Source organism: Rhipicephalus microplus, chromosome 9 (assembly GCF_043290135.1).
Source record: "Rhipicephalus microplus isolate Deutch F79 chromosome 9, USDA_Rmic, whole genome shotgun sequence".
NCBI classification, from domain to species: domain Eukaryota; kingdom Metazoa; phylum Arthropoda; class Arachnida; order Ixodida; family Ixodidae; genus Rhipicephalus; species Rhipicephalus microplus.
The window spans coordinates 79,071,873-79,090,257 of NC_134708.1; the positions used below are offsets into that span (position 1 = coordinate 79,071,873).

Genomic DNA, 18,385 nt, shown 5'->3' on the forward strand with positions numbered 1-18,385 from the left:
CGAACAAGAGCTAAGTAATTATTGCAGTGGCGCGCGCAACAGAAGTACGTAGTAGGCACAACGCAAGCTACGCACGTACAAATAGAACAACGTCATACAGTGCAAAGCCGTTGATTGTAGCAGAGGGCAAGCATGCCATTCATGAGCAGATTGCGCTTCTCATACAGCTGAAGGTAACATTAGGGAGGTTTCGTGCAACTATTCGACGATGGATAACGAACATTTCACAAGTAGGCGGCAATCAACGCGCTTTTTATGACTGACGAAATGCCGCCACGTAACTTTCCATGCACGCAACCGGCCTCTCATCCGCGCTAATGCGACGAAGGTTCTGCCACCAATACCGGCGGGCATAGAGGATGAGCCGCTAGCCGATGCGCAGATTAAAAATTAATTTTCTATAATTTATGACTTATAGTTAACCTCCAGTGTACTTACAAAAACGACGTGCTGGCATAACTCGATCGAGGAATGTGTTACCTCAAAACTTAATGTTTTATTGTATTACACGGTGTCTGTATATATATATATATATATATATATATATATATATATATATATATATATATATATATATCCAGACATTAAACCATACGGTTTAGATTGCTGTAATTGAAAAGTAGTGATAAGAGTGACTGCATGCGCAAAAATTGACATTTTGCGCTTGTAATGTGACGTCAGCGCAACAACACTTGCACAGTTAAAAGAGGGTATGAAACACAGAGTAACATCTTTCTAGTGCCCGTGTGTGGTTGCTCTACCGTTCTATTACCAAGTGCGACCGACTAGGCCGTGTTTCAGTCTTTTCGCTTTTACAACGGTGTATTTACCAAAAAAAAAAGGAATAACAACGACAGGTGTGTCTTGCAAATTTCGTTTTCTTTTTTTGCCGACTACCTCTTTTTTTACCGAAATACCGACTCATTCGTCGTCCAATGTCGCACGTTTTTCGCCAGTGCGCCTGTTTGCCTGGTACTTCAAGCACTCCTCGAAGTCATCGGCAGACTTGTAGTTTTTCAAGAACGTGAGCGTCTTCTTAACCGTGGTCAGCAACGGAAATTTGCCCAGTCCACAGACGTTACTGACATCCGAGTACTCAAGTCGTGCCACGGTAAAGCCGTACTGCAGACTGGTTACGTTCTTTTTGCTCATGCATAGCTGCAGGAAGCAAACAGAAAACACAAAGAAGTGATAGCTTGGTCTGGTGGCCCAATAGGAACCATTGTTTAGCCTGGTAGTGGCGGTAGTGGGATCAAAATACAGTAATATTGTAGATACAATTATGGTATACAATATATCTTTTTAATTAAAATCAAATGACGCTATACCTCCCTTGGCCTCATAGTCTGCTGGTTTTCATTAAAGTTACGTCACACACAGAAAGAAGTCATCAAAAATTTCTTGCCGTTATATATATATATATATATATATATATATATATATATATATATATATATATATATATATATATATATATATATATATATATATATATATATATATATATATATATATATATATATATATATATATATATATTAAGATGGCGTCCAGTACCCTCAAGACTCTCCTTTTATTGTCTCGAGTATGTGCCCCACAACCTAAACTTGACTGGTGGTGATGAGTATGTACAGATGAAAAGATGGGACACATAAATAATGCTCACAATATATAAATATATATATATATATATATATATATATATATATATATATATTTATGACGGAAGCGAGAAAACACGACGTACGACGAAACACTTTTAATAATCACATATGTTTCGGCTGGTGGGCCAGCCTTCATCAGTGTGACAAGTAATGCAGCTTTCGTAGCCATTATATACATTTCTGAAATGTTTTGGGACATGCGCAATAGCAATCAGAAGTGATTCGACATGATTATACAAAAATGCAAAATACCTTTGGTGTGAAGATGCAATGTGTAAAGTAACAAGGGCTTAGCGGTCACCTCTTATCGTTATAGCGACATCTGTACGAGTGAAAGAGATTTTAAATATAAATATGCCGCACGGTGTGGATAGCATTATGGCAACCATGCGTGCAGATCGAAGCGCATGAACGAGTGGTATACATACTAAAGATGACCAAGTCAACTGAGTTTGTTAAGCAGGGAACAAGGATGGTTCTGCCGAAAACAAAAGTAAGAAGTAAAATAACAGAAAATGAACTAGAAATCTTGGAAGGGCATGCGACATGTGTCTCGGCGTGTGGCTCATGCCCTTCGGCATGTGTCTCATACCTGTGTCTCATGCGTTATGTCGCGAGCACGCGCTCTTCCCACACGTTTTATACTACAGACGGGAACGAGGCCAAGCCTATACGCGTGCGAAACTGTACGAACAACACAAAGTTGGTCGACTGGTTACTTCTTTTAGCTTATTGCGAGAACTTCACATGCTAGACACAGTTACACTCAACGGACATGCTGTTACGCTATACACAAGTTACAACAAGTACAAGATAATGGAGGAGTTATATAACGCCACAATATGCGCGTGAGCTCATGCTTTACGAAGCATGGCCCTCTATCGGAATGAGCTTGTCCTCCTAAATATATGATTCCTGACACAGGAGGTCTGACATAGGAGGTCTCGCTGGCGTTGTGTGTCTGGTGATATATATTAGGGCATGTCAGCACCACTACCATGCGCGAAAATCGGCACTACGTTCGTTCAAAATGCTGGCGTTCGTTGTCTAAAACATCGGTTGACATCGAGCGTGTGGTAAACCACATCACGCTATTCCACTCTCCATACATTTTCTGTACATCTTCGCATTTCGAATCGCCAGAAGCTTGCCCGCACCACTGTTGCGCCATTGAGAAAATCATTGACACCTTGGGTTCAAAAAGGCTTTTAACGATGTAAAAACGGTCGAATGATTCAGCGGTAATTATTATGCCTACCTTGTAGTTCAATGTTTTGGGTGTGTCATAGGCGAAGGTCCTGGTGGTGTTGGGGTCCATGGCGTATTCGCAGCTATAACTTTCACTTTTTGCAATTTCGTACTTCCAGCCCTCGCATACCTGCGGTGAAATTGTGGACCCACAATTACGGTGTGACCAAGAGTGGTGGGCTTATATATGGTGCAACTTTGGGATAGTCTCAGACTCGACTAATTACGCCTAAGTGTGTAGGAACAGACAATGTTTTCTCGTTAACCACTGGGCCGTATTCGACTAAAACGTGTCCATGTGCACGTAAGTGACTAAGACGGCCTGTTAAAAAAGAAGCTTTGATACGAATAGCTTCAATTCTTTTTTCGTGTCATGATGATGCCGTTAAACTGAGAAATATGCTGAAAACAATGATTGTTATTTTCACTTGTTTTCAAAGAACTCGATGGCATTACAACAATATTACTTTGTATGTGAATGTAAGGTGCGTACTCATTTGTTTTTGTTTCATATACATCATTTTTATTCATTGCACCTCTACCAACATATTTTCATTAACCCTATTCTGAAAACAGTGCTATTTCAATGAGTTGAATAGTGTATTTTACAAACAGTTCGTGTGTCCGATTATGAATCTGCATTATACATAATGAAACCACCGAATACGCCAAGATACATTCATAGTCAAGAAATTATTCACAAGACACGCCAAACAAGGTCTGCAACGAAGCACATTAACTAGACAGGAAAAGAATACTACAAAAAAAAAACCCGAAGCACAACCCAACCAACCGCCAGCATTTATAACCATATAGTCGAATGCGCTCCCAAACAGAAATATTATCCTTCGTAAGTATTATTCAATTTTGGCAAGCAAAGAGCATGTTAGAAAGCGTTTCCCAATTTACAAAAGCTCGCGTATTTCCGCAATAAGAATATCAAGAACATGTTAGTGCATGCAAAAGTAGACTCATTCTACAGCCCAAGTAACACCTTGATCCCGTCCAAGATGCAAGACTTGCAAAAACTTTCAAGATTACGTGATAATTAAAAGTACCGGCAATGATTATCTCCATACACTCTAAGCCAAAACGGAGCAACAGGGGTATAGGGGTTGCTCCTTTCAGGGAGCAATTGCATTGCCACTCCCATTACTCTCCTAAAAGGAGTAACTGCAGAGGGAGGAACCGTTGCTCTCCTTTCAGTTCCTCCTTCGGGGGATGAACAGTTACTCCCTGCAGACCAACAGTTACTCCCACCAGTTGCTCCCTGCCGACCAACCATTACTCCCACCAGTTGCTCTTCTAAGAGCAACAGTTACTCTTTACCGTTCCTCCCACGTGTTCGCAGTTACTCTCTGAAAACCAACTGCACATGCTTCCAGTTACTCCTTGGGGAAATGAGTATTTATCTCGAGTATGCTTGTCACACGCTTAACACATGGCGAGAGCTCCTTGGAAGAGCACTGCTTGGGTGCTTCTAACACAAAAAGTGGACAATATTGAAAGGAAAATAAATGCTTTATTGTTCTTTTTATGAGGCGACGTGTGACCACACGTAAAAGTAGACTTCGCCACACCACAGCCAGCACTAAACAAACACCATAATACATCAAAGGTTTTCTGCGTCATCCGTGGAAAAGCAATCTTGAATTTCTAGCATAGGGCAGCCTGTGTCATCATTGGTGAGAGAAGGGCAACTTCTCCAATTCTGAAGAACTCAAGTTTCGCAGCTGGTGTTTCCACCAGGCTAGCGCAGCAGAACGTCACCGCAGGCATATGTGAAGCATCTCATTGCTGCAAGAAAAAAAATAGAAGTGTGAGGTTAAACATTCCAGAATCAATTCATAACAATGAGTCACACACACTGCAGCAGCGCTTACATTCTAGGATGTCTACTGCAAAACGAAATGTGAAAAAAAGGAAGGTTCGGCCAAACGTTACTTGGCAAGCCATATAAATGCTGATGTGGTAGACGCTCTTCACATGATGTCTCAGACAGCAATATTCTGGAAGAAAATGTGCAGCACCTCAACAAGGCATATTTGTAGTAGCTAAAGATACCCTTAGGTTCAGTTAACTTGTTTCCTATACACAGCTGAGTGACATTTCTATGAGCCCATTCACCAATGGGCATTCTAAATGAGGTCATGTGTGGGGCAAATAACACGTACTGTCCGCTCATGTTAAAATACTTATTTAGCTCGTGCACATAGTTGCTCTCGATTCTACTGTTCTATCATACGCTGCTGCGTCTTGAATTGTGCAATACCTGTAGGCACAAGCCAAGCATGCAAAGCCTGCTTGAAAGCAACCATTTGCAGAGGCTACATGATAATCTTCAGTATATTTCTTTGTACCTGACGCAAACGGCTGGACAAAACTATAGACAAATAAATGTAGACCGTGCTACCTTCAAAAAATGCTTTAAATTTAGAAAACTAGGGTGCATTTGTTCACTCGGTTGACGAGTCACAGCCACGAGATATGTAAACGAAGCAATATATCTTAAGGCATGCACAGATATTCTGATTCTTTGTTTGACAGTGTCACAGATAGCTTGCCAATACATATATATTTGAGAGCAACAAGATGTGAAGCTTTTATTAGTTAAACGTCTTGTTGGTTCACAGCCAAACAGGTTACTGCTTGTTAGACAAATTGGAATACGCACACCATGGTTTCCAAAAAAAAAAAAAGCATTATTAGAAGTTAGCTCCCGGTGTGAATGTCTGCCTATTTATTTTGTACTGCCTTCTACATGTGCCACAAAGACATTTGTTGAGGATGTGCTACCAGTCAAGCCAAGATCGCATACTTGGTCAATGTGATGGAAATACAAACATTAGAAACACTGCCACCTCTAGTAAGAGCATAACACTTCAGTATCTTGGACTAGCAAAGAGGTGCACAAGAAAGTTAAGCCCACTCTTGCGGAACTTTGAACGCGAATATTTCAGAGTGGGGGAGGTCAACATGCTGTGGCACTTTTAAACCCACGAAACATCTGCAGAAAACAGGGTAAAGGCAAGTCAAGAAACACTGTTATGAAGGCCTGCACATGGACAGCTTTGTGAATCTAGGCCCAAGTGTTATGCTTTGTGCAAGCCAAAATCCATGTAAATAGGGAAAGCATACTTTTAGGAGTACCAGCGTAAAGAAATCTTGGCAGTTGGCTTTTTAGTACAAACAGCAATCCCTGCAATGAAAACATAAACATTTTATCTTAACGGTAACAGTGTGAGCACACACACGGGCCAGTGGAGCCATGTCGAATTGTCAGTGCCAGTGTAACCATGTGGCATAATGAACTATTCTCTGGCCAACACATGCACAGTTTGCCCCTAAAAAGCGATGCTTTCATATACGTAGTACAAAAAGTCTGCACTTACCAAAATTCACTTGCTTTCTGTACTTTAGCATCGTTGGGAGCATTTTTATCTGCAGTATAACCAAATTTGTGTCATATCCCTGAAAAAAAAAAGTAAAAGACATGCATCAAATATTGTTTCATTTGGTAGCAGTGAAGTCAGGTTAAGAACAGCCAAGTGGGAATCAGCCTAATTATGTGCATGCAGCAAATCCCAAACGGCATTATTGAGGTTGTCGAAATTTTCGTCGATTGGTATTAACGTCGATATGCGACTTCAACGGCATGCCAAGTTTTCACAGCGCATAAAGATTTAATGATGCAGAATAATGACAGCGCTAACGAGAACATATAGCATTTATGATTGTCTTTTACAATATTCAGTTTTGCTAAGGTTTTGCATCACTAAAGAAATCTGAAAGATTTGGGTAATTCCTCCTCCAATTGTTCTGTCAATATGTAAACTGCTCGCTTGATGGTGCGCTTATAAAATAGTACGTTCAGCGCAGAGGTGAAGCAAGTGACGCAGTGATGTGGGCAGATTTTTTTTTTTTTTTTTTTTAGGCGTGCGGGGAGGGGGGGGGGTCCACTTATCTGAATAGGCCGGGCAAGCGAATATGGTCGTCAATTTGGGCTCCCTACGCCCGGCCTAAAAAAATTCTGTGCGCAACCGCCTGGCTATGCCAGTGAAGTGATGCGACAATGAATTGTTCACTTACTGATTTACATACACTTTGCATCTCTAAAAAATGCGGCCCAAGGCCCCAACACTCAGCCGTTAACATTACAATTTACATAAAGCCAATGGTAGAAAAGTGCCAGTATGAATGCAGCTACAACCCCGCCCCAATGTTTTTTGAAGCGAGGTAGTGTTGCGGAAATGAACTTTTAACTGCAAAAGTACACTGGCACTGCAGTGGTGACAGGGGAAGCAAGAGGGTATGCAGGCGGTAATAGAGGTAATTCAGTCCGATACGGCTAGCAATGGATACGGTGAATAAGAGCAAATCATTTCTCTTTCAATAGCGCAACCACTCAACAATGTATTGTAAGAGCATTAAATGTTGCTGGAAATGCCACTCACCTGCACGCTGATGCATGCACAGTCCTTTGTCCGACGAGCGAACAGGCTTGCAGATAGCTGAAGACGTGTTTACGATGTGTTTGTTCCACCCAGCAGCAAAATCCACAACTACTTCGCGCTCCATAAAGATAAATATACACTAACCTTCATCACGAATAAGTAAAAACGCAAATCTGCGACACACACACACGATCAAAACATAGCTCACAAGCCCGCACGTCCATGTGCTCGCCAACCACAGACCATATGAAAATGAGTAAGTAGTGCGAACGCGAACCTAGTTGCGCCGAGAAAAAAAAAAAAACGTCGAGCAGTGGCAGCTCAGGCGTCAGCGCAATAATTTCAGTGTGTTTTCCTAATACAATTATAAAAAAAAACTGAGGTACGTTAAAACTCATAAATAAATATAAAAAGTTGAGTGTAATTTTTATTTAGTGCTAGTCAACATAAACACTGAATAAAAATTACTTTGTAACTTACATCGTTTGCTACGCTAGCGTCACACTTCTCGTGCGGGCGCAGATGGCGCAGATTTGTCATTCTGCCCTCAAACTACACGGTGAAGCGTGCTACTAAGTGTATGGCTGATGAGAAGCGCGTCTGGGTCCGCTTTTTTTTTTTTTTTCTTCTCCGATCTATCTGGGCGGGGGGCTCCTTATGCACGTGTTTCGGTGCTTGATCGACTTTGACGCCCTTACTTCGCGGACGAACGGCGTGTCTAGGCTTTTTTTATCGTTGTTTTGCACGTGTTTCGGCGTTCGGTCCGCTTTGACGTGCCAACTCTCCATTCTGCTGCTGCGTGTGTTAGGTATTTGCCGTACTGTATTCTCAGGCCTTCTGTGTTCAGCCAGCGCTGCTATCTTATTATCTACGGATGCTAAAATAAATCACTGTTTTGGTTTGGTGAAGTTTGGCACACAGAACGAACAATAGATAGATAGATAATATTTTTATTATTCAATAAAAGATAATACATAGGAAAAAAGTTATACAGAAGGAGGTCCCAAAGCTCTAGGCTGCAAGGGGACCTCCTAATCTGGCCCATGAATATCAATGTGGGCGGCATGCATATTTGTGTGCGGTGTCTTGCCGGGGAGTAACCGTTGCGTGACGAGAGCATTTACAGCGGTTCCTCCTTCCGTTGCTCCCTTACAAACTTAAGATGAATACAGTTGCTCCCCCATTCTCGAACAAGTCGGCCATCTTGTTCCGCTTGGTCTTTTCGGAGAGTAACAGTCGGTCTGAAGGAGTAAAAACAGCCGTTGCTCCCATTTTGGCCATTTTTGGCTTAGAGTGTAGTATAAAATCTGGTTTTACCCGCACTACTAAAATTGTTATCTACATGATCGAATGTTCATATTATTATAAACAGTACATTGGTGAAACAGGACAGCCTGTTAATGTTAGATTAAATGATCGCGTGGACACGGCAAAGAAAGTTCTGAAATCAGTGACACAACATTTTAATGTAGCAGGATACAACTTTGACGATCTCAAACTCTTCATTTTTCACTCAGACTTCCAGTCCACAGGAGGCAAAGAATTTGCAGAGGCGTACCTTATTTTCACAAGTTCAATACACTCAAGCCAGTAGTTTATAAAGGAACTCTTCAATCAATTCAGTAATATAGATGAAAACCACTGCGAGATAAGCGCACCGTCTAGGAATTTCAAACCTGCCGTTGTTAACTTCTGACCACCGGTTGGAAAACTGGGACCTCGTGACACATATATATCCTCAACTCCCCAGTGCTTCTTTATTTTCTTTTTATTCACGGTATACCTGTTCCTTCTTCACTCATACAATTCGTCACAGCGCCCCTCTCCACCGCTCTCTCACACTCGCGTTTTCAACGTTGCCCCATTCCATTCTTTGTTAGGATGCAGGAGAAGGCCCGTAGGGTAGACACGCTAGCGCTAAAGAAATCTTTCCGGTCTTGAAGAATAGCCTTGAGGAATACAAGTGCGCTTGTCGAAACAATGGCTCGACACAGCCCCTGTTTACGGATCGTTCATTACTACTGAAGGAATTCGACCATACTGTAAAGAATAAACGACACTGACAAATGCGCACAATTGAACCAGTTGCCACCACAACATGTATCAGTAATTTTCATTTAGAAAAGCCTTGAATTTTACCTGCATAAAAATTGTTACACTTTGACGTTTCGCGATTTCATAAATGTCATCATTGACTCACTTGGATATAGCCGCAGTTATGATTATTTTAATAACTAGATATAATTATTAATAGAATAGCTGGCGATGTTGTCAGCTGCGAATTTTCATGCAGATTTAAATGTTCCATCATTTTTTTGCCCTCATTAAGGTGCAGTGACGGGTTTCATGTAAATAGTAGTGTCCACGCTAATGTTATAATAGCGAAAGATTGGGCTGTCTTCAGAATGCTGAGCGATTGATGGCGAAAAAGCATGGTTGCAGAGAGAAAAACGATGCATTTCTTTGGAGTTTTCTTAGTGCGTTTATGGATCCATGCACCGTACAACTTATGCACAGCACAGTTTATGCAAAATACAACACGTACTGTCGCGATGCTGGCCATCTGTTCCTTGATGAAACGTTGAAAGCAGCCTTCACCAGGGGAGAACTTGTCTTCGTCTTTGAGACCTTTGACGTTGTACCAGCGGCCGTACACACCAACGGAAACGGAAAGCGCCGTCGTCTTCATCCCTTGATCTCTCAATTTGTCAATGTCACTGGCGTGCTTCAGAGCAGAGTACTGCATGCGTCGAAGTGAACGTAGCTGATTTTGGGGTCACCAATGTGGTATAAGATACATTAACTGCCAAAAATCCTTCGCTAGAGAAAGGGGTCAGGCAAATGGAGTGTCACGTATCTAGAGGTATTGAACCTATGTCGCCTTTTTATACGCTCCTTGTGCTTGAGAATAAGATCTTTGTCAACGCCAATCTATTCGTTAAGATCCCCCTCTTTCAGCGTAGGATAGCAAACCGGGTGCAACTTGGTTGACCTCCCTGCCTTTTATTTGCTTTTTTTTTCTCTGACTTGCGGGTCTTTCTGTCTACGGCAAGAGCTATATAGCCAGTCAGTACAGGCTTCGCAATGCGTCAGCGAACTTGTGATCAAGTGAAAGCCCACGGACACTAAATAAGGCCTATCACATTTGCGAGGTCAAGCAAGGCGAAACACGGCTCATGAATATAATTTCCCGTGTTCCATATGCAGGGGCACCTTGTATTTAGACCACCTTTCTCTAACACTACTTTGTTAGCCTTCTTCTAAGGTGAGCCAGACAACAGAGCAACCCCCTGGCCATGTGAGTGTGGGGTGTCGTAATTCCAAATGAGGAACAGTGTGTAGAGAAACAGGAAGGTGTATTTCAAAGGAGTAGTTACGTTATTCTTTATGAGTGCACATACTGTTATTTAGCTTGCTCTGCATCTGTTTGTTCTACTGTACTATCTGTACAGTGTTCTCATATTTGTTCATTTCTGCTTATCTAAACATACTATCATTTGTTAAAAGCTTGATTTCCAAAACTGCTGCTATGTACGTGGGCCCTCAGGCACTGTCAAGTGGTTTTACAACCCCTTTTCGTCTGAGGGATCCCCAACTTGAGTTATTCAATTTGATTTCATTTGAATTTTTGAATTTAGTTCGCTCTACAAATAAGTCGATGACAAGCATTAGGTTCAGTGCTCTCCCCATTTCTTGCTTTTGCTACACACATTTCTCATGCAAAAATAATTGTGCAGTGATATTCAGTGAGTCGGTACCCTGAATTTCTACTTGGTCGTGCAATTGACGCGTCACGGCTATTCCAATGAAAAAAAATGAGCCGCACCACTCATCCTTGTATCATTTACTCGATGCATGTATGATAGGAATGGTCCGCTTATTCAGTGCACACTCTAGCAGTCATTACACATCACGAACTGGTAGCTCGCTACCTACTAATATTTCACAGGACTATAATCTACCAAGCTTCAGATATATGACCCAGTTATTCAATGCCAATAGAGCTGTCTCGTAACATCTATGTACAGATCAATGGTTCAACATCTCTCCTCTTTCATTATCTTCTGACGTTTATTTCATTGATTCAACCAGATCGCTAAGGTCATAGCATGCACAGGACATGAATTACGAGGCTAAGAGCGCGTTGACCATTATTGGACATGCACTGCATAAGTGACACAGGGGCACGCGCGTTACCAATCGCTTCGCCTCCTGTTCTCATTCTACAAACAAAATACCCAATTAGCCGTGCTGTAAACTTACTCATTATCTTAAGAACACACGGAAATTTTGTACTGCTATTTTAGACCAGAAAGAAAAACAGTCACTTCTCACCAAGTCATAGAAGTAAACGTGGTGTTCCGTCATATCGTGCGGCTCTTTCAGAAGATTCGGTGGTAAAATTTTGCACTCCTTGTAGATACTATCGTCTTCGTAAAGATGCGCCTTCGAAATGTACATGTCTGGCATACGGATGGTCCTAAGTGAAAAAAAAAGGAATTAAAACTTTGTCAGTTGTCGCTAAAGTAGACATACTTTAAATCTGGGATAACTGATGCACGACAACGTGACACGGGAATAAGCTAAGACACGGAAACGCTGAAAACATCCCTAAGAGCGATGACATAGCTAACCTACTTGTACGCCAACAATGAAGCCCACCTTACGGGTATTGAAAAAACTGAAAAGACTGAAGAAAATACTTGGCAGTTGATACATTAATAAATGTGATATGTATTGCAGTAGCTAAAACGCGGGAATTAAGGTGCGATGAAGCAAATAAGTTACCGAACACGATGCCAACAAAGAAAATCAGTGGAAACTTGTACGGACAAATGGACGCGCATCTGCGAATGTCTCGTCAAAAGTCAAAACAATCAGGTCTGAAGAAGCACAGGGCCGCGACTTTTTCGCATTTATTGCGTTGTGTAATCACATGGTGTCTCGGTATGCGATTCCGATTCTCCCCTGTGAATCCCAACAGGCTGTGGACGGGCGCGCGACCACCTAGACCAGAAGACCAAGTGAGGTGAACCACCAGCCAAATAACAACGATTAGCCGCCAGCCAGAAGACGCTGAGACTCATGCCACAGGTAACTATTGACGGGGTGCATTAGCGACTCCTGTTTGTAACAGAAAACTTTTTGACTTCGTCCTACAAAAGAAATGTTTATCAGTGCCCCTTTCTTAGCTCTTCTGCCACCTTTCTGGAAGTGGTGGATTTACAAGGAGGTGGTAAGGGCAACCACCATCCTCCCAACACTGTCGGCAACCCCTCTCCCTCTCTTCAGTGCTGGCCGTCCACCTGATATCACAAATTAGGACAAATGAGTGTGACCACTTTGAGCAAGCATTAGCCGTAGTTATTCTACGATAGAGTTTTTGTGCTAGTAAAAACAAAACTGTGCAGCACATATTAACAGTATTTCTGCTACGATTGGGTTTTTGTGCTAATAAAAACAAAAACGCGGTTTATCTCTCTTTTTCGGAATCGGTATTACACGAAAGTGAAACGTGTCCTAGCCGAGGTACTTGAGCATACTTTGTGCATTGTTTCGCCACAAAAGTGAAGGAATGAATGCTGCTGTAACAAATTGCAATGTCACGCGAGGAACAGCGAGCAGCTCGAAACTTGCAGCCCACACCTAGAGCAAAAAGCACCCGCGAAATGAGCATACACGTGAAGAGCGGGGACTAACAACTGTCACGATTCTTTCTTCGTGTGTGAGCACGGCCGCAAACGCGGCCGCGGCAGCGCGCGAATCGACGTTCGTGGTCTCTTTGTAACTACAAATCAAACTTGCGCGAGTGAGCCACCACGCAAGAGAACATCTAAACGCACTTTGTCCACACGATTTGGAGGCGCACGCATAGCGACGCGCGGGATTGCGCGGCCCGACAACTTTTAAAGTGAGCGCGCCCTTCGGGCCATCTCGCTACTGCTTACTAAACGCGCTGAAGTTTCCAAGCTCTGAAGACCGCCAGTGTTCCATGGTGTGTATAAATGGCTTGCCGCTAACATGTTAAAGAAGAGTTGCTCTGTGATGTAGTGGTTAGCGTCGCACGCTGAGGAACGCAAGGTGGCTGGATAGACACCGCACAGTGGAACATTTCCTTCTCGTTTTTTTTTCTTTGCGATCGTGTAAGTAGATATAGCAACGTTCTATTTACGTACCACAACGATATTTTATAACGTCATATTCGTGACGGGAATGCCTCACGGAGCCATGGTGGATCCCGGCATAAAACGTTTTCGTGTTAAATAAAGTAAAGACCACGCCCCTTATTCAGTCCTGCTTCAAGTGACCCCCCCCCCCCTTAAATGAGTTGCTGGATCCGCCCCTGCTTCCGCGGTGTACCATAGAACTGACTCGCATTGCCGTGCTTTGAGTTGTCGATGATTTTGTCCTTGTGCTGCGACTCGCTGGCATCCCAGTTAGCTCAGTTGGCCAAGCGACCACTCCACAAAGGAGTTGCTCCCGGCAAAGGTACCAATGTGGGCTTCTTGATTCGTCGTAAACTGGCTCGTAGTAGCATAGCACGGGAACAAACAAGAGCAAATAAAAAGTACGGGATAAACAGAAGCGCTAACTTCAATCCCTGGATAAGGAAGATTTTTTTTTTCGAAACTAAGCAGCTTTCGTTGGAAAAAAAGAAATCCGCATGTATCTCGTTGTGGCCACTTGCTTGTCAATTTCCCTGTATTGACCCTTGTGACAGCCACCGAGATTCTACGGAATACATATGCAATATCTGACGAGTAGAAATCGGAGCGAAATTTCAAGGGAAAATTCCGACACCAAGAAGGCGCTTCGAACTTGTAATTGTGTCGTAAATATCATATCCCAAAAATTATTTCTTCTACCAATTACTGCGAAATACACTTTGATTAATATTATCACTCTTGATGTACAATAAAATAGACACTAACGAAAATGGCTGTTAATTCTGACAAATAACAGAGAAATACAAGATATGTCTGAGGTTTCCTCAATAAGGCGGCGCCAGCACCGGTCATCGTCAAGCAACACAATACCGAGCGACACAATACCTCTGTTACAAAGCTACAATGACGGGGAGTAAAAGAGTGGTATGGTCACGTGCCTAGATATTTCGGCCACACTTGGTGCTGAAACAATGTCGTATTCCTCAGACCAGGTTGATGACATGAAGGTGTAGATCGGTCGGTCGGGTGTCTTCATATCCTCCAGGTAGTCCGTTATCCGCTGTTTTATTAATAGTAATAATAAAATTTTAATTATTATACTAAGATCATGTTCCGCAACAGCTCTGATTTTCCATCCTTAACTCAAGCTTACTACGTAGCAATGACTATGAATCATTATTCATAGTATCCTTAGTCAAGTAATTAATGTATCAGATTAAAAATATGTTTTGTATATCACTTCCTTTCTCCAGGAGATCCTAACGTGCAATACCTGCTCCTAAAAAAATACTTAAAACCAAAACTCTGTGTCGAAAAATATCTCCACATAAGACGCCTTTTTCTCTAAGTCACGCTTAGAGTTCCTGTTATGCTCACTTTTTTTCACAGTTCATTCAGTTCACTTTAAGCAAAATTTTATCCCCCAACTACCAGTCACCAGTTTGGTTCTCCCAAAAAAGAAAAGTGTCATGGTTCAGACAAGTGTTGTTTCAAGAGAAATGTTGTTGTTTCAATACAAGTGGATAAGCTTTAAGTTCTACGAAAGCAAAGTGTGTTCTTAGGGGACTTGTATAGCAGAAAAGAAAGACTAGCGAAACTCAGGAGAAGGACGCAGAAGGTCTCATTTATTCATTCACAAACAGTAGCCGGCGGCTGTATCTGAATGAACGAAGCAATGAATGAGCGAACGAATGTGTCTCTTCTGCGTGCTTGCCCCGAGTTTCGCTGTTTTATTTTCTTGCATGTAAATACGAACCAATTGGCCCAGCTTCACACTCTTCTAAAATGTTATACTTGTAGGGGAAACGCTCGCAGCCGTACCTTCAGTATGCGCATGAGAAAAGCCATGCTGGTCTTTGTTAACTGGTAGGTGTCCGTGTTGATGTAGCCGTAATGAAAGATCCTCTTCGAAAACAACGTATGCACGTGTTGTTTCACGGAAGGGTCTTGTGTAGCATTATCCGTCATCTTCCTCACGCTGAAGGACAGAGAACGGAAAGTAAATACAGAAGGAGTACCTAATCTCCCAAGGCTTCCACAATCACAGTGCGCATGTCTCATACACAGTAGTAGCAAACGTAGAGCATGAACGAAATGAGCAAACGACTGGAGAAAGAAAGCAACTAGGCAACGTTAATATGTGCGCCGTGTCTAAAGTGAAATTGGATTTTAATGCATCTCTCTCCCGGCTCATTTTTAACTTACCACATCAACTGAAGAATTCTATATAAAAAGTGTTGGCAAGGCATTATTCTTCCGAAAGAATTTGTCGAATTCGTAAAACGTTGAAAGGAGTATTTACCTAACTAATAGATTGTGTTATGCCACCTCACCTTTCCGAGCGTGTAGAGTATGTAATCGCTTGGAAATCTGTTATCGTTTCGATTGTGTTTCGTATAGTAATCCTGTTATTTTTTTTTCGTGTTATTTAACGATGCTCTTACATCGCAGCATGCGCTTCGCCGATTTTCTTGTTTATGTATTGCTCTGCGATTTTAACCTGCTTAGATTTAACAACAATTTTTTAATCCTACAATGTACAACCGTTAAGCGGTTGTTGTCAAGCGAATTTTCATGCTCCTTTCTCAATGAAGAAAATATCATTCGCGTTGAATGTTAAGAGAACTAAAGTGAATCCGCTCTGTTGCTAATCCAACCTGTGACGAATGATTTCTCCCCTTTACACGTAGTATGCAATGCCTCGACTGTAGCCCCCTAAAAAATTGTCTGCCAGCTTGGTCCATGTGAATGGCTGGAGCATAATGACAGATCAGCGCAGCACGACCAAGTCCCTGGGAAGAACATCAGGCTACAGTGAAGAAGTTGGCCACTAGTGAGCGTCAAGAATAAGTAATGAAAGTCGAATAAGTAAAAGAGCCCCCGTAAAAAGTAGTAGTTGGTTATAAATGAATAATTAATGTAAAGTACACCCGCAGCTATCACTGTCCCACTCGAAAAAAATCACGCATGGGCACGAAATGAATGATGAAGAGCGAATGAAGCTCGGTCCCAGGGTCCACAATGTCCATGTTGAAGTCACCGACAATACAGGATAAAAAGTTTTTGTTTGTGTATGTTTTATATGCATCTGTCTCAATTACAATTGATACTAGTGCACTGTTAAGCCTGTTTTTTTTTGTGTGTGTGTCTCGCATCCACGAAATTCCCTGTGACGGATACGGAGGTTAAAGGACAAGCGTCGACCCTAAGGTACTTCGTCCCTAAAACAAAAACTGAAGACGTGTCCCGACTACTTGAGTTAGCTTATCTTCGTGACGTCAGTAATATTGCGCCCAGTTCGGTACTATGTTTTTCCGTAAAGGCAAACGTCATTCGCAGGTTTCTGGCCCAACTTCCTGACACATTATCCTGACAAATTTAACCGGAGACTCCAACCTCAACTTACTAGCCCTCCAAGGGTAATAAATTAGGCAGAGAATAGGAACTAGTACCCACACGCATAGCCCTAAATACCCAGACAGGTACTTGCGTTTTGAATGGAAACCGTCTAATGACTATTTATTCGGTGTGCATGACATCCTGATTAGGATTGCGTCGACTTAGCAAATATTTTAGTTAGCCCTTCAGATAAGTAATAAAATCTTAAATCAAAAGAACGCTTACACTCAAGAAAGCATGAAAAACTGCCACCACAGCCGCTGTACACAGGAAAGTGGCGACTGGTGGGTAAGAATTACCCTAGTGTTGGGCTAGAAAGTAGTTAACTTTCTATTTTATTTCTGCGTCCTTTCGGTGTCTACTACTTTATTCGTAATACATCAGTCCAGGAAAGTAAAAGTCGACATTGAAAAATTCATAGCAGAATGCCTGTAAACTACACGAGAGGCCGACTGACTTTCTCTTTAGCTGGCTCTTATAAACGGTTTTTGACACAAACCTTTGCGTATGTACTTTCATGACTCGACATCAATAATCTAGTTTCGCCAGGCCCCGAAAAAGTACGCCAATGAACGCTGCATTTATAAAAAAGCGATGCTTGTTTTGTTCCGGCAAAATCCAAAGGCTAGCTATGATGTACGATTCTCCCCACTGCAAGATAAGGGCACCCCCCTTAGTCTCTACGCGGGTCAATGTACGCGTGAGAGATGATAGCCGCCGCACGTTCATTGCGCCATCTTGCTGATAATGCTCAAACCACGATAGTCTCCCCCCCCCCGTTATGCCCGCCAACAGTTGTAAGTTAAGTGGTAGATATAAATAGCCTGCCATTTAAACGTTGAAGGGGGTATCTCTTGGTGGCTCAGTGGTTAACGCCTCTAATTCACTACGTGAAGGTCCCACGTTTATTCCGCGCGTCGGAGTCCTTTTCTAGGTCTTTTTTTCTTTCTTGCGTTTTCATATATAATGATACGTATATATATACGGTGCATCACATCGACGCCGACGCCGGCGGTGAAATACAGCGGGCAGTGTCCATATAGTTGCTATCGCAAAAACTTGAAGCAATATTTAGAAATGCCTACGCACACTGCAGCTCATCACGCTATCTTTGTAGGAAGAACAAAAAACGCCGCCTCTCATTACTTTGGTGCAGACTCACTCGTAATCGAAAGCGGCGACAAACTCGGTCTTGCTGTACTGCGCCGCAGTGTCAACGAAGTGTTGCACGCCCGTAGGCCACGGCCCCCCAAAGTCTCCAGGCGTCGAGGAGGGCATCTGTTCAAGAACGATGAAGTCACAGACACCATCATCGGGGAAGGGTGAACTTGCCGTAATACCCGGGCCATAGGTGCACACAATCGTGTCAGGTGGGATTGGCCGCTCTGTATGTGCAAAGTAAACGTGGAGCAATAACACACGTTTAGGGTAAGACTTGCGTGGCCTGAACTCT

At 42.4% G+C, this 18,385-nt stretch overlaps 1 protein-coding gene and 1 long non-coding RNA gene across 2 annotated transcripts in view; both read right to left on the reverse strand.

The window, feature by feature from the left end:
- Positions 1-869: 869 nt before the first annotated feature.
- The window catches only part of LOC142771376 (uncharacterized), a 44,194-nt gene continuing 26,678 nt past the window's right edge, over positions 870-18,385 (reverse strand). Inside the window, exons 8-14 of the mRNA XM_075872854.1 lie at positions 18,095-18,317; positions 15,355-15,511; positions 14,476-14,593; positions 11,702-11,850; positions 9,912-10,106; positions 2,923-3,042; positions 870-1,158 (exon numbers count right to left, since the gene is read on the reverse strand). Of these exons, the coding sequence (XP_075728969.1) occupies positions 922-1,158; positions 2,923-3,042; positions 9,912-10,106; positions 11,702-11,850; positions 14,476-14,593; positions 15,355-15,511; positions 18,095-18,317 (1,199 nt within the window). The 3' untranslated portion in view covers positions 870-921. The remainder of the gene's footprint in view (positions 1,159-2,922; positions 3,043-9,911; positions 10,107-11,701; positions 11,851-14,475; positions 14,594-15,354; positions 15,512-18,094; positions 18,318-18,385) is intronic.
- On the reverse strand, positions 4,415-7,723 carry LOC142771925 (uncharacterized). Its single transcript, XR_012886207.1, has 2 exons — positions 7,367-7,723; positions 4,415-6,383 (listed from the first exon to the last, which is right to left on the reverse strand). It is a non-coding gene; the product is annotated as an uncharacterized LOC142771925 (long non-coding RNA).